General features: G+C 34.6%; 1 protein-coding gene across 1 annotated transcript in view; it reads right to left on the minus strand.

Moving 5' to 3' along the window:
• Positions 1-270: 270 nt before the first annotated feature.
• LRPPRC (leucine rich pentatricopeptide repeat containing) overlaps positions 271-25,512 on the minus strand; it is an 86,963-nt gene continuing 61,721 nt past the window's right edge. Inside the window, exons 28-38 of the mRNA XM_081157253.1 lie at positions 23,368-23,510; positions 23,125-23,233; positions 19,515-19,641; positions 14,287-14,375; positions 11,091-11,295; positions 8,961-9,100; positions 8,706-8,821; positions 6,190-6,264; positions 4,265-4,349; positions 2,263-2,405; positions 271-434 (exon numbers count right to left, since the gene is read on the minus strand). Coding sequence (XP_081013379.1) covers positions 378-434; positions 2,263-2,405; positions 4,265-4,349; positions 6,190-6,264; positions 8,706-8,821; positions 8,961-9,100; positions 11,091-11,295; positions 14,287-14,375; positions 19,515-19,641; positions 23,125-23,233; positions 23,368-23,510 — 1,289 coding nt within the window. The 3' untranslated portion in view covers positions 271-377. The remainder of the gene's footprint in view (positions 435-2,262; positions 2,406-4,264; positions 4,350-6,189; positions 6,265-8,705; positions 8,822-8,960; positions 9,101-11,090; positions 11,296-14,286; positions 14,376-19,514; positions 19,642-23,124; positions 23,234-23,367; positions 23,511-25,512) is intronic.

Genomic DNA, 25,512 nt, shown 5'->3' on the forward strand with positions numbered 1-25,512 from the left:
GCAGCGGAATCACTAATGGAGTGAGGCTCATGGCAGATGAGACAATATCATAACCACAACATGTACAGGCCCTGCACTGGGGTGGTGGTGTCACAAAGTCCTTTTGGCTTGGGCTCAGCACTGGCGGGGCTGAGATTTCTTAGGTCTAACTCTACAAAAAAGATGAAGAAAAGCATAGCCTATGTCATAACAACATTTCTTTCTTGGCTCTCCTCCATCATCCCGCCCTCTCAAGCCATCCTGTGTTAGGAATAAATACAAGCACATAAATAGATTAACTTGTCATTTATTTATTTTTGTCCTCTCAAATACATTTAAAAAATAACATTTTAGACAGAATCACAAATACACACAAAACAAAGTAGGGTATGCTTGTTTCACAAAGGGTTTTCCCTTAATTCCTTCAACTGCTTTGCATAAAATTCAAAGCTTTCCTGTTGAGGAGACAAAAAGGGAGGGAAGGTAAGATAAAATTACTAGCAATGAGGTGATGGTACAACATGTAAAAATCACGAAGTACTGCAAACTGGCAGCAAAGATTGCTGGGCCCAAGGCAGCCGTGCGCCCTCAATCTTCAGCACTCCTCTGTTTCATGACATCGCCAGCTCAAGGGCCCCAAATTCAGAGGAAATGCTAGCACCAGGAGCTTGTGTGTGAGAGTGTGCGTGTAGATATTTATACTTGGGTATGAAAGGTTGAGGTGTTTGAAATAAACATGGTGTAGTGACTTTCAGTTCCATGACACAATAAAAGGAAATACTGCGTACATGATTCATCTTGTTAAATAGAATAAAACAGAACTTCCTAGGCAACCTACTGAATGGTAGAAAATATCTGCATAGCATATATCTGCTGAGTGGTTAATATTTAAAATACAAGAGGAACTCAGACAGATCAATAGCAAAACACCCCCAACCCTATTAAAAAACTGTCAGAAGATCTGAATAGACATTTTTCCAACTAAGACATACAGACTGCTAACAGGTACATGAAAAGATGCTTAGTATCACTAATCATCAAGGAAATGCATATCAAAACCACAAGGAGATACCACCTCACACCTGTTAGAATGGCGATTATAAACGACAAGAAATAACAGGTGTTGGTGAGGATGTGAAAAAAGGGACCCCTATGCACCGTTTCTAGGAATACAAGTTGGTATAGCTACTAGGGAAAATAGTATGGAGGTTCCTCAAAAAATTAAAAACAGAACTATCATATGACCCAGCAATTCCATTTCTGGGTAATTATCCAAAGGAAAACCCCCCCACTAATTCAAAAGGTATATGCAACCCCATGTTCATGAGGCATTATTTATAACAGCCAAGACATGGAAACAACTTAAATGTCCATCAAAGAATGAATGGATTTAAAAGATGCACTACACATACAACCAGAGGAATATTCAACCATAAAAATGGACCCTGAAGGCATTTTGCTAAGAGAAGTCAGACAGAAAAAGAGAAATCCATATCATCTCACTTATATGTAAAATCTAAAAAATAAAACACAAAACAGAGCTCATACATAAAGAGAACATACTGGTGGCTGCCTGAAGGGGGGTGGGGGGTGAAATGGGTGAAGGGTCAAAAGGAACCAATTTCCAGTTATAAAACCAGTAAGTCATGAGGATGTAATATACATCATGGTGCTTATTAGTTAACAATACTGTATTACATATTTGAAAGTAGCTAGCAGAGTGATTCTTCAAAAGTTCTCATCACAAGAAAAAAATTTGGTTATGATGTATGGTGACAGATGTTAACTGGACTTATTGTGGTGTCATTTTGCAATATATACAAGTATCAAATCATTACACTGTACACTTCAAACTAATGTATCTTGTCAATTATACCTCAATAAAATTGTCCTAGATGAAGAAATAAAAATAAACTTGTTTAAACTGAACAAGCAATTAATAGTTCTATAATACACTTGGCTATTGAAATATAAGTTATTAAATGCTATTTCAAGTTGAAATAATGAGAAAACCACATCAAGGACATTTGATAAATTCACACCTATAGCTGAGGGTCTGAAACTGACCTTGTATTTTAAACCTCAGTACCAGAGGGCTATGTTCTCCCACAGCCCATACCCAAGGTGTGAAGGTTCAGTTCCCGAAACCCTCCCCTGAGGGTTTTACACAGAGATCTAATCCTCATGTAATTAAGTATTCAACTTATTTTTTTTAGACATTATTGTGAAGCGTACATAAATCTGTAGAAGTAATTCTTTTCCCTTTAATTAAGAAATACTCACAGGGGGTTCAGTAAAAGGGACGGGCTCTCCAGCATTCTTCAGCAAGACTGCATAGCGTTTTAGAAACAGATCATCCAATTTTATATTCTTTGCAGTCAAATTTTCATACAGTGTTTTAGCGGACGAGACATCATTGTCCAAAACTGAAGAAAAAGATATTAATCACAGATAAAGACAACCTGTCTTCCTCTTTTCCCAAAACACTTAGCTATTCAGAGACTCGTGTCTTCCTCCTTGGATCCCTTTATCCCAAGGCAAACGAACTTAACTGCCTTTAGCAAAAAGCCACATTCAGAATCTACCAGCTCCCTCACTCCTCCTCTACATCTCTCATTCAGAATTATTCACTATGAAAGAGAAGGAAAATGACAAATATGACTATTTTAAAAGGTCCACGATTGTAAAAGTGACTACAAACTGAAGTCCTCAACCACAGAGTACGCACACATCACTCAACTTGCTTCTGCTTAAAACCATACTTTGAAATCAAACTAATTCAGAGATTGTTGTGGTAAATTATGCAGAATCTTTATCTACAACAATATCAAGATGATCAGTTAAGCAACACCAAGACGACTTTCAATACATTCTTCTGTTATAAAATAAGCAAATATAAGGAATATAGTTAGCTACAATGACAAAAAATCCATACATAATTAATATACATAAAAAGCTATATACATCTATATAATGTTAACAAGTTACACTAATATTTCCATTAAGTGGATGATGGACTAGCCTAGGAGCTAGGTTTAGCTGGCTTTCCACTTAGGCTGATTTGCGGACGTTTCCTTTTTACATTTACTGTTGAGATTATGGGGGCTCTGCTACTAACTGTCGGTAAATGTTAACATATAAGCACCTAACAACCCCCTTACCCTACACTGAGGTTCTATAACCAATCCCAACTGTGGTCAGCCTCCAGGATGGATGTGAGAAGTTTAGGAATCAATCCAAGGATCTCCCAAAAGAGAGCGAGGGTGGATGACTCACCAGCCTCACTGGGTTTGTAGGTTGGGTGAATTCAATTTCCTGTGTCAGTCCTTTCCCTGCCACTGTCAAGGGCTCAGCTCAGCGCTACCACCTTTCTTTCAGAAAACTGCTAGAAAACTCTCCCATTTTCCCTTTCCCCACTTCCTGATCTCCCTGCTCCTCTCCCTCCCAATTGACCAAGTGGGATTACACAATTTAGTAGTTTTATGCTGTTTGACCCTATTTCATGTTACTTAGTTACTATTTAATATCTGCCAATTCCCCAAATGGAAGTTTAAGAAGGTTTATGATTACAGCTCTGCTTTGAAATGCATCATGTTCTCCTGACAAGGGTGGAAAACTGGAGAATTAATTTACTAATTCTGATTGTAGTCTGTTGTCCTGCCAATAAAATCAAAAGAGCAATTCTTTATTTACCCCTTGCCTCAAGTGAGCAAAATCAGTGGTTGGCAGATGGGCAGGTGATCAAAACTTAGAAAAGCTAACTTATTTTGATTACTGAGAAAACTTTAGATTGGTTCCCTTTCATATGTGATGGGCAGGCAATCAGGGAACTGCTTAAAAGATGATAATTTCCACTGTGACTTAAGGTAAGATTTGGAGCCCACTTTTTAGTTAAGGGCTTGTTAATCAAAGGCCTAGGTAGGCAGGGAGGGTACTGAAGAAGCAAGAAGGCAAGGCAAGCAACAGTCTCAAGTATGTACCTATTTCATGTAGTGTTTCAGGTGGCAGGGCCTTGGGGAAACTGGATTGGCTCCCAGTATGTAAACGCAAGCGGACTTCCAAATCTTTCCAGGAGCCTGGGATCCTAACTCAATACCCCTGGGCCCCTCTGAAGATGCTCAGTGATACTTGTTTTATGTTAAAGAAACATATTCTAAAGCTAAATAAATTATTTATATAATAATTATCTGATAGTTAGGAGTACTACCTTTGAGCTGAAGATTTAGTTGACTATATTACAATTATTTAAATCACTTAAATAATATAGTCAGATTAAACTTATTACCGTATCTTTTCATGATGGAACTATATATTTCTTCTTTTTCAGTTAATTCAGGAATCAGTTCTAACAAAGATTTCAATATTGGTGCCTAGGAAATTAAAATACAGGTAAAACAACTGTGAAATAAAACTGATATATAGACATTACAAAATCCTGACAATAATTACAATAGAATTGCCTACTCAATTTAATGGACTATTTTCCCTTCTGTATACAGGCTGGGTTCCATTCCAGACCACTGCAAGAAAGCAAGTATCGTAATAAAGCAAGTCATAATTTTTTTGCTAATGGAGGGTCTTGTCTTATATTTGTTAAAAAAAAAAAAAGAAAAAAAAAGCGACATCTGTGAAGCCCCGATTAAACAAAATGCATTCATATGAGGTATGCCTGTATCTTAGTATATGATGCTGATTGAGTAATTTACAACCAAAACAAACAAGTACTTTTTAAGTTAATGCACTCCCATTTACATTTCCATGAATATTTTCCTAAAATATTATAAAGATTGCTTCTTTTATCAGTTGTTAACCATACCAAGAAATTATGAGATCCCAAAGCATAGAAAAGATAAATAACTGTATCTTTAGGTACCAAAAATTTTAGGTGAAATGTGAAGAATTCAAGCCAAACATTCTGAAGTTTCCCCTACTTGGTATATAAATAGAACATTTGCAGATCTCACTGGAAATTTTACTTGACTGCTTTCACCTTTAGTTCCTGTAGTGAACATGGAAACTGCCACACCCTAGTGAATAACCACTGAATACTTCCAAACACCAGTATTGCTGGGTGAATAAAGATGAATTTTATACAGCTTTATGCCCTGTTCCCATCTCACCAAGAGAAGCTAAATCTGGCTTAATTATTCTACTGTCCACCAGATAGGCTTTGTAACTGGAAGTTTTAACCCCGCAACTTAAAGTGCCCAGGGAGGAATGTTGTTCTAAGCAGATCTATTACTGAACATTTCCCATCTCATCTTATTAGCAAGGAAAGAAGGTACTTTACTTGGGAGAGCCCCATATGTGAAGTGACAAATGCTTTTGAGATCTCTTAATACTTCTTTATCACAAATTTTAAAAAATATAGTCTCTTTGAAAGGAAAAACCCCTATTTTGAAAAAGTGTTTTGTTGTAAATAAATACACGAGCCAGAGATAAAATTTGCAATTAGGTAAAAACAAAAAAATTTTTAAGTGTGTGCATGTGTGTGGGAAGCAGTAAGCAGAAATTAAGAAAAACTTAGCCCTCCTAGACTGGAGACAACCTAAATGTTTCACAATAAAACAAACATTATAGTTGGCACTCAGTTTGAAACTTCATAATGTGCCCAAATAAACAAAGAATGGGGTTCCTAGTGCTCAACAGGTAAAATCAGATCTAAACAATTTTTTTAGAAGTACGCTTTCTTTTTTTAAAATAAAAAATAGAACTTGGTTCTGGTTTTACATACCATGCATGCATCTTTTAGTGTATGTAAGAAAGTGTACAAATTGAGAACATTAGCTTCTGGCACATACCAACTTTAAGGCCAAATGGCTAACCTACCTGATGGTTTACACCTGATAAATAATCAAAAATGGTCACATGATGAGAGGAGTGCTTCTGTACACTGTTACAAGTACCAAGTGACCTAAGCAACAGGATTTTTCTCTTTCATTTCTAGGGCCCGTGGGGCTCTTGATGCATAACTATGCGCATGGAGCACTGATTGCATGAACTTGTTTTGCATTTCTAGTACAACTGAGGAGCCAGAATTGACTTTCTATCAACATTTAAAAATGTAAACAAGTATAGACAAGTAAAGTCTTTGATCCTTATAGTGTTTTTAGATCAGGTCCTGAAGCAACAAGCTCTGATGTGATAATCATACCTCTGAACGAGACTGGCTTACAGCATCACTGATTTGTCAGTAAGTTAGCACCATACCTTTCCTGGGCTCCGAGTACTCCTCAGACAGAACACCACGAAAATTGGGGTTTGTTCAGCAATTGCACCGCATCTCTAAAAATTGAAACATTATTCAGTAAGTTAAGGTTTCTGATAAACAAGCAGACTAAGGTGAGTATTTTCAATTAATAAAGTTCATAATAATACAGTAATGTATCATGACCAACAGGGGGGCATAGTAGTCGACCAATATTTTTAAGGCAGGAAAAAAGAAAATGAGTGCAAGCTAAGTCAAGTTTTTGTGAATGCTGCCCTTGGCATTGCAAGTATAAAGTTTGTTTAAAAGACAAGGGAAAAATTAAACTAATGCTTCAACAACCACAGAATAAGGTTTAGGACTGCAAAGAAAGAGGAAAAAAAGAAACACTATTCCTCTCCAATTATACTGCCAAGCATTCACAAGTGAGCTAGGGATCATAAGGTTAATTATACATTTAATAAGGTGTCAGGGAGATAACTGCTCGTTTCTTTATAAAAATTAAAATGTACAAAGCAAGTTCTCTTTAAAGTATAATTACCTACACTTATGCATACAAAAGGACTGATTTCAATCTCTCTATTTTATAAAAGGCTTTCATTGCAACAGACAGCCAGTGCTTGAGAAAGAGACAAAAGTTAAACTAAAAAAAAAAGTTTGTATGACAGACCAGATAAATCAAGTGTCTATCCAATCTTAGATGCTATAGTAAAATCAAAATGGCAAGACAATATTTTAGTTTACACTCTTTGTCGATGTCATTCCTTAAGTTTCTAAAAACACATTCCTCTTTCAAAGCTTTAAAACATTGTCAATACTAAAATGAATAGTATAAAAAGAACTTTTGGGGACACACAGAACATTTACATTATAAATTGATGTTTTCGACATCTGTGAATAAAGTATTCTTCAGTATAGCAAGAATAATCTTTTCCTGTTTGACAAGGAGGTAAAGGATGGGTAAAGGCTTTATCGTTTGAAACCTCAGTCTACTGAAGGGATGAAAACAAAAAGACTGCTGCTGTTGCATCAACACTCAGTGGTCAAGAGCCTCTAGACAGGCCACTGTGGCTGAATGCAACTCTGAGGGCAGCAGACGACACGGGTCATCTCCCACCCTAGGTGCTGTCAGTCGTGCTAAGAAGAGCCTTAAAAGATTCTGGCTCAGAACAAGCTGGTAGAGGAAATACCAAGTGCCACCTTTCTAAAAAGCCATCAAAATACTGTGTTAAAATGGAATGAATACTACCACATGTATAATTAGATCCACATATACCCATGGTAAGTACACTTAGAAATAAATGTACAAACGAAGATAAACTATTAGAGTTTCTTTCAAGATAGAACCTGAAACACTAAAGGCAGGAAGATTTTAAAAATTCCTGAAATCCCTATCATAAACTGCCTTTTCTGTTTTTGTGTTTGTTTGTTAAAGATAAAGAAACCAAACAAAACAATAAAATTTCTAATTAACTGGAATTTCTCTCTGGCCAGGAACAGGAGTGCAAAACCCTTAGATGCAATGCCAATTTACACTTTTACAAAACTGTTAACAGATATTTCTCAGGCATGCCTTTTAAAAATGGTTTGGATTCTACTGTCAAGCTAGATGAACTTTAAGGGTCAAAACTAGAGCTCAGGCAAATGGGTAGTTTCATCATCCCTATCTACTACTTAACAATGTTTCGAAGCTCATAAAAATGTAAGTGACTGTAATGCTATTTACTATCAGAAATTGGTCCCAGACCTCAATTTGACACAGGGAGTCTACATAAACACAGCCGTTGGCAGGATCATGGTGACTGTTTGACTGCCACCTGCTGGGAAGGGGCTCCCCAGTGGTGCCTGTTTGTGTACATTGCCAGTGGCAGCTCCGATCACCCACCGTTCGGCACTTGGAGCAGCTTTATATTTAGTGCTGTTAAAATAGCATGAATGCAGTTGTCTCCTTCCCTGAAGATTGCTAATTTAACTGAGAGTGCGGACCACAGAGACCTGATTTGTCATTTAATGTGTCTGTGACACACAAGTGAATAGAAAGCAAATTCAACTCTTAAACCTTGCGTAAGGCACTGAAAATGTTTGAGTGTTCAACTGAGAAGCTGTACTTGAAAAGCAAACATTTCCTACTTTTTGTTTGCAAACTGTGTTGCCATGGTGATGTACACTATTTACAGCATTAGAGAACTTAAAGTAGGAAATCAAATGAATCGTTTTGTGTTACCTACCTGCAGATAAACATTTGTCTTTAAATTATTTCAGCAAAATAAGTCTTCCTTCTTCCCCCACCCCCTAAATCTAAGGACATTTCTAGTCTGATCTGGCATGTTTAAAACCAGCAACCTACAATTTACAATCCAGTTCTTATCATGCAACCTTGATTAGCGATGAGCTTAAATGTGCTAGCAGCACCACACTTCGGTTCTAATATTCTACCATACACTTGTGTCAAGTAATTTCTCAATTTACTTCTCACAAGCCACCAGTCCCACTGCTCCACATGTGGTGGGGTTATTACCTGTAGGAGAGCTCTGGCATCATCCACCTTGCCCGAATCCACAAGCTGAAGGAAAAGGTCGGTAACAGGTTTGTACACTGCAAACTGATTGGCCAATCTCTCTGCCATGATGCTTACTAAAAAAAAAATGACAGGTAAGAAAAACTTTTTGTTTAAACTATCCACCAAAGAAATTTGGTACAGTCTTACTAGAGAGAAAATGTGCTTCTGTTTTTTGTTCTTTTATTTTTTTTTTAAGCAAGAACAGCTACTTACACTTTTCAAGTGCTGATTCCAACTGCTCCTCTATTACTCTTCTGAATAAGTATGCCAAGCCAAAGTACTGGGCTTCCATGGTTTGATTCCCTGAAGTAAGCATATTTTCAATGTTTTCTATTGCAACATCTATGTTATTGCTGTGAAAGAAAAGAAATTTTAAAGAAATATTTGCTCTTGTGTTAATACTACAGGAAGTTTTCATATGAGAACTTACTTTGGGATTCACACATGCAAATGCTTTAGGAAAAAGGAAAACACATCCACAATTAACCAGATAAGCCCTGGCTGGTGTTGCTCAGTGGTCAGTGTCAGCCTGGGCACCCAAAGGTAGCGGGTTTGATTTCTGGTCAAGGGCACATACCTGGGTTGCGGGTTTGCTCCCCGCCCTAGTCAGGGCCCCTGCAGGAGACAACCAGTCGATGTCTCTCTCTCATATAGATGTTTCTCTCCCTCTCTCCCTCCCTTCCTTCCACTATCTCTGAAAAGCAATGGAAAAAAATATCCTCAGGTGAGGGTTAAAAAATAAATGAATAAATAAATAAATTATAAAACAAAACAAAACACTATGCAAGTTGAACCCAATCATACTTAGGTAACAAAAACAATCACTAGGTGGTTTATGCTACAATAAGTGAAGTAGCTATTTATTTGAAAACACTGTTCTAGAGACAAGATCAAACTACTATATATGGAAGCATTCATGAGGATAACTTAAAAAATATTGTATCTTAAATATTTAATTTGATTTTGCAGCTCTTTAGATGTAAAATAAAAATGTGTGCTTTATTACAATTTTAGCTTTATAATCTACAGTGGTCACTACTGCATGAAGTAAAGGTAATATGTACTATCACAGGAATCTTAAAGCTGCTGATGATGTCTTTAAAATGTGTATTTCCAAGTAATAGTCATAAAAATTTTTTTCTGTCAGGTATTATAAAACATTGAAAAATATTCAATTTGTACTAAAATTCTCAGAAAAAAGTACCTTCACATTTTACATTAAAAAGTCAATTACATAGTCTTATTTAACAAGTTATAGTAAAAAATGATCTATATGACTTTTTGGTTAAGGTACTGTTTAATTGCTACATTACAGTTATGATACACCAAATCTAAATAATCAATTTTATGTTGAAATTATCACCTAAAACATAAGAATTCCCTAACTAAAAATGAACACCCCATGACAATGAATTTTTCTTATGGGTTTAGTTAGAAAAATTATTCACTAGTGAATAAAAACATATTTTCCACATCACAGCAAACTGTGTTTATATGATAACATTTAAAAATTTATCTGCTCTTACTTGAAAAATTTCCTTGATCTTCCAACTTAACATAATCACATTTTCTCATTAAAGGGAAAGTTTAAAGTTCTATGTGGGGAAGTAAGTTTTTATAAAAGAGAAAACAAAACAAAACACAACTTTTTCTCTGCCCAAAGAAATAGAAACAAACAAAAAACCCTAAAAAACCACAAACATTACATTTTAGTATCACAACCCATTAAATGTATGTAAGATTAACTACTAAAGAACATTTTTTTTCTATAGGCCTGAAGAGAGTCAATTCCATAATTATCCCCATGAATCTTTAACTTGAGCAAAGTTAATAAAAACTAAGTTCTTATTTCCTTCTACAGTGGTGACTCTCTACAAGGAATCTAGACATGGTGGTAAGAGAATCACATCTAAATGCCTCCCTTTCTGTGGGTGTGTGATGACAGGGGTGGATGGTAGGAGGGTGGGGAGACAGAAATTCCTATTTCTAACAATGTTCTAGTAGAGTGTTACCCTCAATGTTGCTGACAAACAATGAACTCATTTTTTACTTCTGTAACCAAGTGTTTCCACAAGGGCCTAGGCTGCATGAATGAGAACAGTTACCAACCGTGGAAAAAATTTTTACAAATTTAATAAATGTTCGTTATTCTAAGCTAACACACATTTTGTAACATATAATAAATGATTCCCTAATAGTTAGAGAATAATCAGCAACTGGCATCAATATTTCCTCTGTAGTTGATATGGTTTCTAATAGCTTTGAAAAGTTTTAAAAGGTGGTATTAAAGATAATGCTCCTTCTAGAATCCAATGGAGAAAAAGAAAGCTTGAAAATACTCACTTCTTTATTTGTGCCAAAGCACTGTTATTGATGAAAACCATATTTGAAAGTCCAATCGACTCTTCGAGTCCATCTACCATCTTCTGAATTGCTTGTATGGTTTCTAAATCACCCTTCAAGGCACACGCCTGAATCAAGCGGGTCACTGCTATCCTAGAAGGTGTCTGCTTCAGATCCAAGGCCATCTTTAGCGTTGCTAGAGCCTCTACAATAGCAGAGCAGGTGAGTTTTTTTTATATGAACCACACTGACTTTAATGCACTTTGAAAACCAACTTTTAAATATGAACACCAAACAGCATACACAAAAAGCTATGAATAATTTATTCTAGATTAAAGAAAATATTAATACTTTATAAGAAACCTAAAAAATAATAATTTATTTGACTACCTATGTCAGAGACCAGGGAAATGTCTTAAGTCACAGAAAATACAAACGCTAATTGAAAGAATGTGGGTATCATTCTGGGAAAATATTTAGTGACTAACTTCAAGGAAGTTGACAAGTTCAGAGGAATATAAGTAAGAATTTTAAAAATTCAGAGCTGCCAAAAATATGTAATTTCTACTAAAATTTTTACTTTCCCAGGCTTTATTATACTCAAAGATTACACGATTATCAAAATCATCTAGTATTCCAAAGATTCTTTCTTGAAAACAGTATTTTTTTCTAGTCCAAACAGGATTAATCACACAAAAGTAGCCAAACTGGAACACTCAACTCTGAAACTAACATGATTAAATAATACCTTGTAGGTATTTTCTTGTACTCATTTTTCAAAGAAAATAAAGCTCATCAGATTTCTATGGATATATAGCCACAGGAGTTGGTGGTTTTTTTTAAAGTATCATACTTACAAGTACCTGATTATGGATAAATTTGGAATGTCCTTCTAATTTACTGACTCATGTGCAAGTATAGTGAAGTCATTATTTTAAATAAAGTGATGGATTGAGGAAAAATATAATACTTAGCATAACAATTACCACTACTGCTACCAAAGAATATTTCATCACTTTGTATCAACTAAAAGCAATGTAGCCTAGAAAAAACTAAGACTCTCAAAGCAGCTTTCTAAGGAGAGCCTATCTTTCACAAAAGAATGGGGAAAGGGTAACAAAGACTATTAAAAGTGATATAGTGAAAGACAATGAATTTGGTCTTTATTACTGAATAAACAATTTATAATTACTCCAAATCTATATACTTAAGCCAGTGATTCTCAAATGGGGAAAAGAGGAAATAGGTAGTTTAAAAGGCATATTCAATAAAATTTTATAAATATGTACATATAGGAAACAAAAAATGTTATTAATATAATTTATAGAAAATATGCCTGATAAAATCTTAACTGGTGGTCATATACAAATGTTTAACTTCTGAATATTCTTATTAAGCAAGAATATTGTCAGCTAGGGATGGTTTTTCCACCAGTGAATCAAAATAGTAAAAATAAGATAATGATAGTAACTGACATTTATTGAGCTTTAACTACATTTGTTGAGCATTTACTACGTGCCAGGCACCGTAGTAAGCAACATAAGGATAGAGTTTAAATAATTTGCCCAACATCATATTGCTAGACACTAACCCAAGAATCAAACCACCCCAGAACCTGTGTCAATGGGTGCATGCGTGCATGACAATCGAAGAGGACAGATCATGTGTCTATCCAAGAGGTGTATGGGACCTTAGAAACCTAAACCATATTCCCAGGACCTGCCTTCTCTACAGTTTATGACTTACGGGACAATAAAAATCAGTACCCATTCACACCCATCCCCCCAATCCTCTTCATACTCTAACCTAATTTACTGGTCATACTGATTACATTGCAAAGGTAACACGTATCAGCTATTAATATTCCAGAATAGTATTAGCTTATATAATTAGGTTAAAATTGAACTGGCTTTATTTTTCTTCCTGCTTTAGATGGGAATTGAGAAAAAGAAACCTGAAAAAGAGAAGGGGATTTTAAAAATTGGGAGCTCAGCCATGTAGCAAAATAAGAACATGGGGACAGTGCCATTCCCATCCTTGATGATGATCATCTTAACAATAGGTAAGTCTGTGTCGAGGCACAGCAGGTGGCATGTGGGGGTGGAGGTGGTAGTGGGGGAACAGTGGGCTCATGGCTCCTGCTCTCAGCCAACCTCTAGCTGAACTGAATAACATGGAAGATGTGAAAATAACACGACAAAGTTTCTTATGGTTTTTTCAGGATACCTAACATATAAGTAGAGGGTAGCAGTCAAGTTAAACAAACTCAGTTCAGATTCAGCTCAAAAATTAACCCCTTGAAACAGGTAATACATTAAAAAGCTTTTTTCAACCTTCCTTAAAGATTTCCTAAGTGGGGTTTGTTATACTGGCAAAACTATGGTGTTACTGTACTGACTACAATTCAAATGTAAACCTAAACATGAAAAGATGCTTACCTAAATTTAAGATTCATCATTCACCCCTCGGGAGCTCATTCATAAGATCTCCAGATCCAAACCCATTCCTCTGCAAACACATAAACAGCTTCTACCAAACAAACGGCCCCCATCCCAATCCTCTCCAAAGTCATCTCCACATCTTTTCGGCATTATCCCCTTAATATTAATTTAAAAACTCTAAATTCCAAACTCTAAACAAACACCGCATTTTATTGCTGTTGGTATTATGAACTATTAAAAAGTATTAGATTAAGTTTTAAAAATCAATATTATAATCATTTGGTGCACAATCCTGCACATTTAACACTCAATTTAACTCATTTGCTATCTCACACACAACCAACACAATATGCAAAAAACAACTGCTGGGAATTGTTTCAGATGCTCTAAAGTATGTTAATTTCCAAAGCAAAGTGACTTGTGCTGTGAATTTTAACGCACTTGAAAGCCTGTACTTTCTCTCATTCTGGAACACAAATTTTGCATGTCTGAAGAGCTGTGATTCATCTTAAGAAAACCCATCTTGTGTTAAATGGAATGGAAACTGGACTAAGTGGTCAAATGACAAGTACATTCATATTCAAGCTGTATTATAAATGCATGTACAGTAATTTACGTCTCTCAGCTACCACAAAAGGCTCTTGATAAGCAGGTAATTTGCTAAATGGACTCCTTTATCCAAGTATTCGAAGGGCGTTACAAGAAAAATCTGCAGAGGCATTAATGTGACGTAAAGGTCAAGCATTGTGACATACCTTTCAAATAATCCCGCCTAACTTGCGTTATGATGAGGAGGCTGTTGGCAGCATCGTTCAGTGTGAAGCCCTTGATGTGGGTCTCAGCGCTAAAAGAAGCAGACATTTAGAAAGGAATTACTGACATGCTTCTGATACGATAATAAATGGTTGAGCACCAAGGTGAAATTATAAAAACTACTGTTCGTATGTTAAAAATATTGCTGCAAAATATCGACCTGGAGACAGCTTTTGTGTTATCCTGTCAATGGTTATAGAAGGATAATTTTTTTTTGCATTCTGACAGATGACAAAGTTGGAAATGAGCAACAAAAGAAACAAAGTACAAGATTTTTTTTAAACAATCGGTTCAGATTCTTGAATGCTGACATATTAGATGACTAAAATAACTGCATGCCCTGCATTGTTCTGCTGTATCCTAAGCTGGATCCTTTTTCCTCTTTTTTCTACATTCACCATAATTATAAAATGTAAAACTATTCTTTCGGCAACAAAAATGAACACTTATTTTCAGCACTGTATATTTTAAATATAAACTAAAGCATATTACTAACTAACCCATATCATTTGGTTGATTAATTTTCAAATTTCTGTCATCTAGATACATACAGTTTTTAGAGGTGAACATACTGCAGAACTAAAACCGTTGTTACATTAAAATTTAAAATTTCGCACAACAATCTTGTCCTGGGCTTATATTTAAAACAAAATCCCCCAACTTTTTAAAACTGAAGACCAAAAAATTGCTTTACTTATGACTAAAAGCTACATGATTAAAAAAACAACAAAAAAACCCTAGTCAGAGATGATTTCTGTTTGCTACATGGTTTGCACATCTTGTGATGAAATTTCAGCATCCCCAGGGTTCATCTCCTGATTAGGAAATCTCCACAGGTCAAAAAGAGCAAAAGCAATTGCTGGCATTTGCCTTATCAAGCTCAGTGATGATCTTGCTGCCAAAAACCTCAGCCTGCCAACATGAACACCTAAGCCGGGCAGATTTTGAGAATAGCAGGGTCACTGCTAAATTATTCTTGTCAATCCCAAGAAAATCCTCTAAAGATACAGTGATGTGCCCATCCTCTGTTACTTCCAGTCTCTGAGGTTCACCCCTGCAGTTCCCTGGGTGCAGGATTTTCTTATCCCCCAATCGATCCTCTTAATCCCACCAAAGCACCCATTGCTCAGTTTGACTTTTTTTCCTTTGTACCATCTGTCAAAGCTCTTAAGTCAACAACTCCTACAGGAGACTATAAACTGCCTAAAATAGAGGATTTACCTTCTCAATCTTTAGCGTGATTAAATAAACAGTAGACACTATTAAAATTAAGCTCACTTCTTATGCTGACATTATTACATGTATTATACCATATTTACTTGAAACTATTTCCTAAAATTTATTAAAACCATGAGGTAACAAAACTTCTCTTTTAACTGTCATCAAGTGTGAATTATAAACCTTTTGAAAACCTCAAAGCCATCTATGCATCAAAGTTGGTGATTATAATTTATCTTACTTTGGAAAGCAAAAACTGGCCAATCTAGTAAAGACTATCAATGATTGATTTAGCATTATTTCTAGACAGAATAAAATAAGAAGCTGAAGAAATAATAAGAAAATAAGAAAACAAAGTGCTATTCTTTAAAGATAAAGTAATGTTATTGCTGGGCAATTCTCAAATTTCCTAAGAATATAATTTAGTGTTATCAAATATTCTATTTTTATTATTTATTTATTTATTTATTTATTTGAGAGAGAAAAAGAGAAAGAGAGAGACATTGACTTTGTTGTTACACTCATTTATTCATTCATTGGTTGATTCCTGTATATGCCCTGACTAGGATCGAACCTGCAACCTTAGGCACATCGGGATGACGCTCTAACCAACTGAGCAACCCGGCCAGGGCCATCAGACATTTTAAGGGATAATTTATATCCCTTACTGGTCTTTGAATAAGCAGTTCCACTCCCTTGAAATAGTTCACTATACCTAAAGTTTTATTTTGAAACATAAAGAAATGTACTTCTAACTAAAAGTGAAAAAATGTTGGTTTCCTTAAAAGTTTTTGAAGGCAGCCCTTACTGTGACTTTTAAGGTTCTATTACTATTAAATGACCTTGCTAAGAAAACTGAAAAAAAAAACCAAAAAACCCTGTTAAGTGGTCAAGTGAATCTGCAACACACTAGCGACAGCAAAAGTACAGCAAAAACAAAGACTGCACTTTTTAGGTCATAGGAAAAATCACTGCTCCTAAAACTGAACAAGTGGCATTGTGTAGGTAATTATAACAGACTCCTATTTATTAACTAAGAGTAATAGCACCAGAATAATACCAACGGGTATTGCTTCTTGCTACAGTGGCTCATTTGGTTACAACATATTATAAAATGCCTAAAAAACAAAGTAACAATTCTTTTCTACTCTGATCATGTATACAGAGCTAGAAGGGGAAGAGATAACCTAGCTTCCTGTTGTCTATGAATTAGGAAATGAATCCAAAGAAGTTACGTGATATTCCTTCAGTAACATATTTAGTTGGAGAACTGGAACTACAACTTCCACTTCTGAATTTCCAGTTCAGAGTTATTTTCAAAAATACTCAATGTAGACCTAACCCACGATATAATTTTTCATAGTCAGATACAACATTTTATTGGTTCAAGGGAAAGGATGTGCATCCAGTCCCCAGATCAGGTGCCTCTGGGCATTCTAAGGCTTGGCATCTAGTATTCTCTTGGACGCACACAACTACATGGAGGGGGGAAAGGCAGCTGTGTTATGATATTAAACTACTGTGTAATACTAAGATAACAGTAACCCCAAGAGTACAGAAAGGCTTCATGAAGATCTAGAAAGAGAGGGAAGGAAAGAAGATAAACTTACATTTTACAGGTTGTGGACATAAGGGGAAGTAGAAGGGCTGTACTTATAACCATCTTCTAGGTCAGCAGCTTACATACTTGATCAAGATTTAGTCAGACATAGTAAGAAATGTTTTTACACAACATACAAGTGCACAGATATGTAAATGCACATATAATTGAAATAAAACTTTTACAAAATATTTTTAGTATATAAAGTACTTTGATATTTTCTATTCTATTTCATTTTTTAAAATGTTGTTTCTATCCTACTAAATAGACCCCATGACCCACTAATTGGTTATAACTGCAGTTTGAACTACTTGAGATCAGTGGTCTTCAACAAAAGGTATGATACTGTATGAATGCTCTAAGGTGAGGCAAGAAAATAGTTAAACCTCTCTTTTTAAATCTTATCCTCTGAAAAAAAACTTATTTTAGTATGTTTTATAATATTTATATGTGAGATATTAGTAAAATTCACTATTAGGTATGTGGTCAAAATGTTTAAGACATGACTCATGAATCACTTAGGTGTTTAGTAAAATGCAGATTCCTGATCAGCTGAATCAGAACTTTGGCTGAAAGGAATCTTTTTATGCTACCAGAATATGAAGCTCACCATTCTAAAACAAGTCTGGTTAAAATAAAAAAATTATAATCTGTGCTTTTGGAAAGTATCTTAGAGGTTTTTGAAACCAACCTCAGGTTTAAAAGTTTTCCTTCTTTGCTTCTATCCCCCCCTCACCTATTCATACCCAATTCCCAACACAAAACGCTCCTCTCTTTTTCCTGCCTCCCCTTTCTCCCAAATAACTGTTGCTTCATAATGCCACTGATTATAATGGGTAGTGTTGGAAAAGTTTAGATAATAATTTCCTGAGAAAAGTAATTTTAGGAAAAAACCTACACCCCCTTGATGACTGCAGTGGCTACAGATGACAGGATGCTGTTCACTGTCAAATTTTCCAAGTCACTAATTGAGGATGCAGTGAGTATTCTAAAAATGGGTAATTTAATTAGTGACTGAGTAAACACACAAAGGAGACACAAAAATACTAAAAAGCTGAACTTAAAAGTGTGACTGCTATATCGACACCATAATTATATATGGTGTGTATATATACATATATACCCATATATGTATTTATATGAATATATATTTCCAGACGAGCAGTCCTAGAAAATACATTTTTCAAAACGTACTGAAACACAGCAGTAAACATGGCATAACTTGAACATAGCACTAGTATTAACACCAGGTTTTCCAGAGAATTGCAAGAATGGCAAGCGTACCATTAAAATTCAAGAGTTTAATATCCCAAAAGTGCTTAGACAAAAAATTTGACGGCTCAAATGTGTGTGTGAGAAAGTGAAGTGAAGCAACTGTATCAAAATGTTAACATCTAACAAACTGAAGGATTTATGGGCGTTAATTGTAGGAATCTTGCAACTTTTCTGTAGATTTTAAATTTTTCAAATTAAATTTCTTGGAGAAAAAATTTAAAGGCCAAAAATTAGCCAAGAAAGATTATTTTAGAACTCACAGTATATTAGGAAAAGGCTGACCTTTGCCATTAAAAATAAAGCTATTGACTCAACAGGACAGGTCTTCTTTCCAGAGCAGAAGACCTTGATCTACTCCTTTCTAGGGCACTTTCTGATTAATAACTCAAGTCTTCAAGATAACTCCTTGCGGATAAGACAATAGTCAGTTTGACACATCAGGTATGAAAACTTTACTCTTGTTCTGATTAGTAAAGTATTTTACTCTAGAGAACTAGTCAGAGACACAAAACCACTACCACCACCAATACCAACACCGCCAAACAGACTAAAAAAGACAAAAACAAAAACAAAACCACCACAGAAGGGGAAAAATAGGTATTAAAATGTGTTGAGTACCCATATTTCTCTACTCCCTTCTATCTCTTTCAATATCTAGAAGAAATCTTTAATGTAAATATTATCATCCACTCATCATAGAAGAAAAATTCAGGCTCAGATTGGGAAGTGATTTTCCCAAGGTCATAGAGTTTTCAAGATTCAAACCCTTCATTATATCAGGCCTCTCCCACCACATGGATCTAGCTGCTGAACAAGAAACAGAATATGATAAAAATTATTTTTCTGTATATGGGTACCATAAATAAGTTACATAAGGTAAATAAAAGATATTGCACTGTGCAGGGCCAGGGAAGGTTATATATTTCATAGGTTAAAGAAACCCCCAAAATTAGAAAACCATTTCTATGATTTTTGTGGGTAGCTGAGTAACTGCTACAACATCACATCATTAGAAAAATCCTTAATAACAAAGTTTTTTTTTTAGTTGAGAGATTTAATAAATGAACTAATACTTACAAATCTTTCACTTGCATTGCTTCTATAAAGCTATTCTTCGTCAATAGTAATTTTATCAGATTGCTATAAGTTTCACTGTTGAACACAACATTTTGCTTTTGTGCTTTCAGGAAAATATTATATGCATCTATGAAGAAAACAGAACAAAAAATGAGATGACATCATTCTGAAATGGCAAAGAGGACGGGGAAAAAAACCTAAAACAAAGCCCTAAACCCACATATTTCTGTTTCTTTTAAAACTTACCCACTATACCCCTCTATGGAGATACACACACTGCCCATGCAAGCAGATGCTGTCCCTCTTCTAATCTTTAAAATATAAAGTTGGATGGTACCTGAAAGAGCCTCCTTTTAAAGTTATTTTTCATATTTGCTTTCAAAAGTCAATAAATTATTTTCATGCCATTAAAAACGAGAAACAGCTCTTCTGAATTTGTCAAAAGATACCAGTTTCAAAATAAATTGCAAAATGTGTCTTAAAGTCCAAATAAACCAGAGGTATAATTTAGATTGAGGGGAGCAAAAGACCCATTTTAAAGCAATCTTTAATCTATAAGTGGGTGTTACAATGGTTAACATTTCCACACAATAGCATTAAAGTGAATATAGCCTATAATTCTAAAATTAGGAGATCAAATTATTTGGCTACGACAGGACTTATACAAAAACATACAATTTTCAAATATACAGATATCTAACAAGTAAACTAAGCAACATTTGTTTGACTGATTAACAGTTTTATTTCACTTGTTCACAATAACTGTCAGTGGATGAAAAGATGTTACCAAAAGAAAAGTAACTACACTTTTCAGTCACTTACTTTTCTGAAATAAAATTGCCTGGCTATAAACATCCAACTGAAACTATAATCCACTCTCTGGTGTGTATAAACAAATCACAGTAAAGACTGGGCATAACTGAACTATTATGTACAACCTTCTATGGATATGGAACTCAATATAACGAAATACAGAACACACAGTTAGGAATGAGTATGATATTGACACTCAGAAGAACATTATGAACTATTTTTGCAGTTCCTAAACAAGCAGAAACCATGCTTGTATTTATAATTAGGGGAGTTTGCATTAGCCCCTCAATTAAACTGACGTGACATATCAAAAATTTAGGTTATCCTTTCAAGCTAAATTCACAGAAAACAGACGAAAACAGGTGTGACATATTTGTATCTTAACTAAAAAAGAACAGACAGACTCTATATTCAGTACACAATGCATGTATTTTTCTCTTAAGGTAGCTAAGAAGTTAAGATATAATACAATTATTGTCTACTTCCCAACAAGCATATATAACAGTTCACTGAAGTTTGTGGAATGAAAAGAAATAAGTACAATTTGAATATTTAAGATCAATACAATAATCTAGAAAATCTTAGTAGTTGTTTTCTAAAAACTGTAGTCTTCACACAAATTGCTATGGCTGTGTTTATTATTTTCCAATAGTTAAAAAAAAAAGTTATCATTGTAATGCACTGAACTCATTGACCACAGGTTTGTTTCTGGTATGAAAGTAACACTATCCCTTTAAGTATACCCAACTATCAGAAATTTGATAAAGCACTAATATAAGCATTCACTTCTCAAAGTATTCAATGCAAGCATTCACATTTCAACGTGTTCATATTTTGCTAAGCATTCAAATCCAAGATATACAAAAAGTGACTAAAGGCTCTGAAAAAATTAACAGGATGAAACCAATTAGATAAGTGTAAACTGCATTTCAAAACTAGAATAGGGATATAGTTCTACATTTATAATAAACACTGCATTATATCTAGTTAATTGGTTGAATTTTTTTACTTAAATAAAACAAAAGTTTTAAAAAGGCAATACATGAAGGAGTTTTGGAATCTTTAAACAGAAACTATATACTAACCTTATATTTATCTCAGTCAAATTAAAACTCCACTAGAATATTAAGTAGTATTGATAATAATTATTTTATGTTTAGGTTTAACAACACAAGGATGTACAGTCTAAATATGCAGCAAATGAAAATTGACTCGGAAAGAATAAAGGTTCTATGTATGATTGACAAAGCATAGGAGCTTAGCTTATTCTTATTTCATACATTTTATGCTAGTGTCACAAAATTTCTAGTTAAGTCAAAAAATTAAGAGGTTTTATAAATGTCTAAATTGATTCCTTCCTACTGATCAGAACTCAAAACTATCAATACTAAAATGAAAGAAAAAATCTGCGGCACACTGGTTAAATGATCATAAAGCATACTTAAAAATCCACACAAAAACGGAAGGCCTTAATGGTACCATTTTATGGAGAAAAATTAACATAAATAAAGAAAACAATAGTAATATCTGATTTGGGGGAGTACAACAAAGACGAAGCGAAAATAGCTAGAATGCAATTGGCAAGCTTATATCAGAAGTTTCTAGATGGTCATAAAACTTTTAAAGTCATCATGATAGAAGTAGGCATGCCTTCAGGAAAGTTTACCACTAGGGAAAGGAAAGAAAATCAAGAAACAGGGATCATGACCTGCCTCCAAACTTGAGATACAGTAGTCCCGCCTTACTCAAGGTTTCTCAGTCAACTGTGGTCCAAAAATATTAAATGGAAAATTGCTCACTGTTCTGGGTAGCGTGATGAAATCTCGCACCATCATGCGCAGGGTGGGCATTATCCCTTTGGCCAGTGTATCCACCCTGTATACCCACCCATTAGTCACTTAGTAGCCATCTCTGTTATCAGATCTGCTGTATGTCCTGTTTTTCAGCGTTTATGTTCAAGTACCCCTTATTTTACTTAACAACGTCACATTCACATAACTTTTATTACAATATAGTGTTATAATTATTCTATTTTTAGTTATTGTTGTTAATTTCTTATTGTGACCAATTTACAAATTAAACTTTATCAGATATGTATGTATAGGAAAAAACATAGTATATATAGGGTTTAGTACTACTGTGGTTTCCGGCATCCACTAGGGGTCTTGGAACGTATTCCCTATGGATAAAGGGAGACCACTGTACTGCTTAATTACTTCAACACACACTATGATTAGGGTAGTTAATGCCCTAATCATTTTTACTTTCAAATAAAAGCAAAACATATATTAAATTTATTTACCAAAAACATTCATGATAATGCTATTTGAAAAAAAGTATACCATTTAGTTTATTATGAAAAATTTCAAATGTACAGAAAAACTTAAATAATAGTGTAACGAACCCCTCCATAATCACCTACCTCTAGTAATTACTATTAACATCTGCCAGATTTGCTATATCTTTGTTCTTTATGGCTTAAATATTTTAAAATAAATTATAGAAACCAGATTTTTTTTTCCTCTCAATACTTTATTATAGATCTCCAAATTTAAGAACATTTTTCTATAAATCATACCATTATAATATCTGATAAAAATGAGAGCAATTCCTTAATATTACCTACCATTCAGTCAATATTTAAATTTTCCCAACTGCCCCAAAATGGCTTTGATAATTCAAAAATTTAGAAAGAATTAATATATACAATTAGAGTTCCATCTCTATCCTAAGAACATTTCTAAATTGTTGGGCTTAGATCCCATGTTGCTATTAGAAAGAATAGCAACATGCTTACCTTTGCTCTTCTTCCTTTGGCAGGCAGTTGATAGATCTTTCTGTAAATTAGTTTCTTCAAGTGAGGGTGCTGAAGAATCCAGGGAATGTTTTTCATCCTCGTACCACAACTTAAAAACAGAATTATTCAGTTACACAAAAAGTTGCAAATACAGTGATCTTTTCAGTATAAAACTGAACTAATCTATGACTTAAATTATACCGACAAGAAAACCCATTATGCTTACTGTTAAAAACAAGTTACCTCAGGTACATCAAACGGAACCTCTTGATTACTGTTTCTAAGGATTTCTGCTAATAATCTTAATGTCTTCCCACGAGGAATAATATTTTCTTCTTGCATTTTATTCCAGACAGCATCAGCTCTTTGCCAGTCACCAGTTATTTCTATAAAATTTGATGAAACAGAAATTAATGAACATACTAGGTAGAACTCATGGAAATATTTAGGACTTTTTCTTATTTGATGTTGACGGAAGCTTTATTTCAAATGTTGCCTCCAGGGAAAGGTACAAGGTGACTGTGGACCAAAGGTAAAATGACGTCTTTTTGTATACCTTTTGAATTTTAAACCATAGAAATTCCTTACCTATTAAAAAACAAAAAAATACCCCTATACCTTGTTAAACACCTTAAAAATCATGTTGATAAAAAAATCTGTCTTTTTAAAACTGCTCACTACTGAAATCAAAATCAGAGACAGGTAGTTCAGTCTTTGGAAAGAGGATGGGTACACATATAAGGTATAGTACACAGCTCAACATCCAAAATGATTTAAAGTGTGATTATATGATTTTCCTCAAAAGTGACTAATCAACAAACTTTTTTCACTTAGTTGAGCAGGGAGAATTCTGTCTCTTTGGTAGACTTGAAAAAGGTCTAGGACAGTGGGTGATAATTTTTAAAAAAATTTTTTATTTTCCATTACCTTTTATCCCCTCTATGCTCTCTCCCACCTTCACCTATCCCCCTCCACCCCTACAATCACCACACTATTGCCCATTTCCATGAGTTCTCTCTTTTTTTGATCAATCCCTCCACCCCCCACCCCCACCCATCTGCCTGAGCTCTATGAGTCTGTCTCTATTTTACTTGGTAGTTCAGTTTGTTCATTAAATTCCACATGGGTGAAATCATATGGTACGTGTCTTTCCCTGACTGGCTTATTTCACTTAGCATAATGTTCTCCAGGTCCATCCATGCTGTTGCAAAGGGTAAAATTTGCTTCCTCTTTATAGCTGCATAGTATTCCATTGTGTAAATGTACCACAGCATTTTTATACTCATCTACTGATGGACACTTGGGCTATTTCCGTATCTTGGCTATTGTAAATAACGTTGCAAAGACCATAAGGGTACATATATTCTTTTGAATTAGTGTTTTGGGTTTCTGCAGATAAATTCCCAAAAGAGGAATCACTGGGTTATAAGTCAGCTCCATTTTAAATTTTTTGAGGTAACTCCATACTGCTTTCCACAGTGACTGCACCAATCTGCATTCCCAACAGTGCACAAGGGTTCCCTTTTCTCCATATCCTTGCCAAGACTTGCTGTTTGTTGATTTATTGATAATAGCCATTCTGACAGATGTGAGGTGATATCTCATTGTGGTTTTAATTTACACTTCCCTGATTAGTGACGTTGAGCATATTTTCATATGCTTATTGGCCATCTGTATGTCCTCTTTGGAGAAGTGTCTATTTAGGTCTTTTGCCCATTTTTTAATTGGATTGTTTTTTTAGTGTTGAGTTTTGTAAGTTCCTTATAAATTTTAGATATTAGCCCCTTATCAGATGTATCACTGGTGAATATGTTCTCTCATTTAGTGGTTTGTCTTTTCACTTTGTTGACAGTTTCCTTTGCTGTGCAAAAACTCTTTAGTTTGATGTAGTCCCATTTATTTATTTTTTCGTTTCCCTTGCCCGAGGAGACATATAAGAAAAAATATTTCTACAAGAAATGTCTGAGATTTTATTGCCTATGTTTTCTTCTACGATTTTTATGGTTTTGAGCTTAACATTTAAACCTTCAATCCATTTTAAGTTTATTCTTGTGTGTGGTATAAGAAGGTGGTCTAGTTTCATTTGTTTTTGCACATATATGTCCAATTTCCCAACACAATTTAAGTCCAATTTTCACAACACCATTTATTGAATAGACTATCTTTAGTACATTGTATATTTTTGCCTCCTTTGTCAAATATTAATTGACTATAATGGCATGAATTTATTTCTGGGCTCTCTATTCCATTCCAATGATCTACAGATCTGCTTTTATGTCATGTATTATAACATGATCACATTTTAAAAAGAATTGGCTTAGCAATGAGTTTGTACATCAATATGCATTATTCTGGATAAAGATTTATACTCATGAACACTGTCTTATA

This window comes from Miniopterus schreibersii, assembly GCF_964146895.1.
Source record: "Miniopterus schreibersii genome assembly, chromosome: 13".
Classification (NCBI taxonomy): domain Eukaryota; kingdom Metazoa; phylum Chordata; class Mammalia; order Chiroptera; family Miniopteridae; genus Miniopterus; species Miniopterus schreibersii.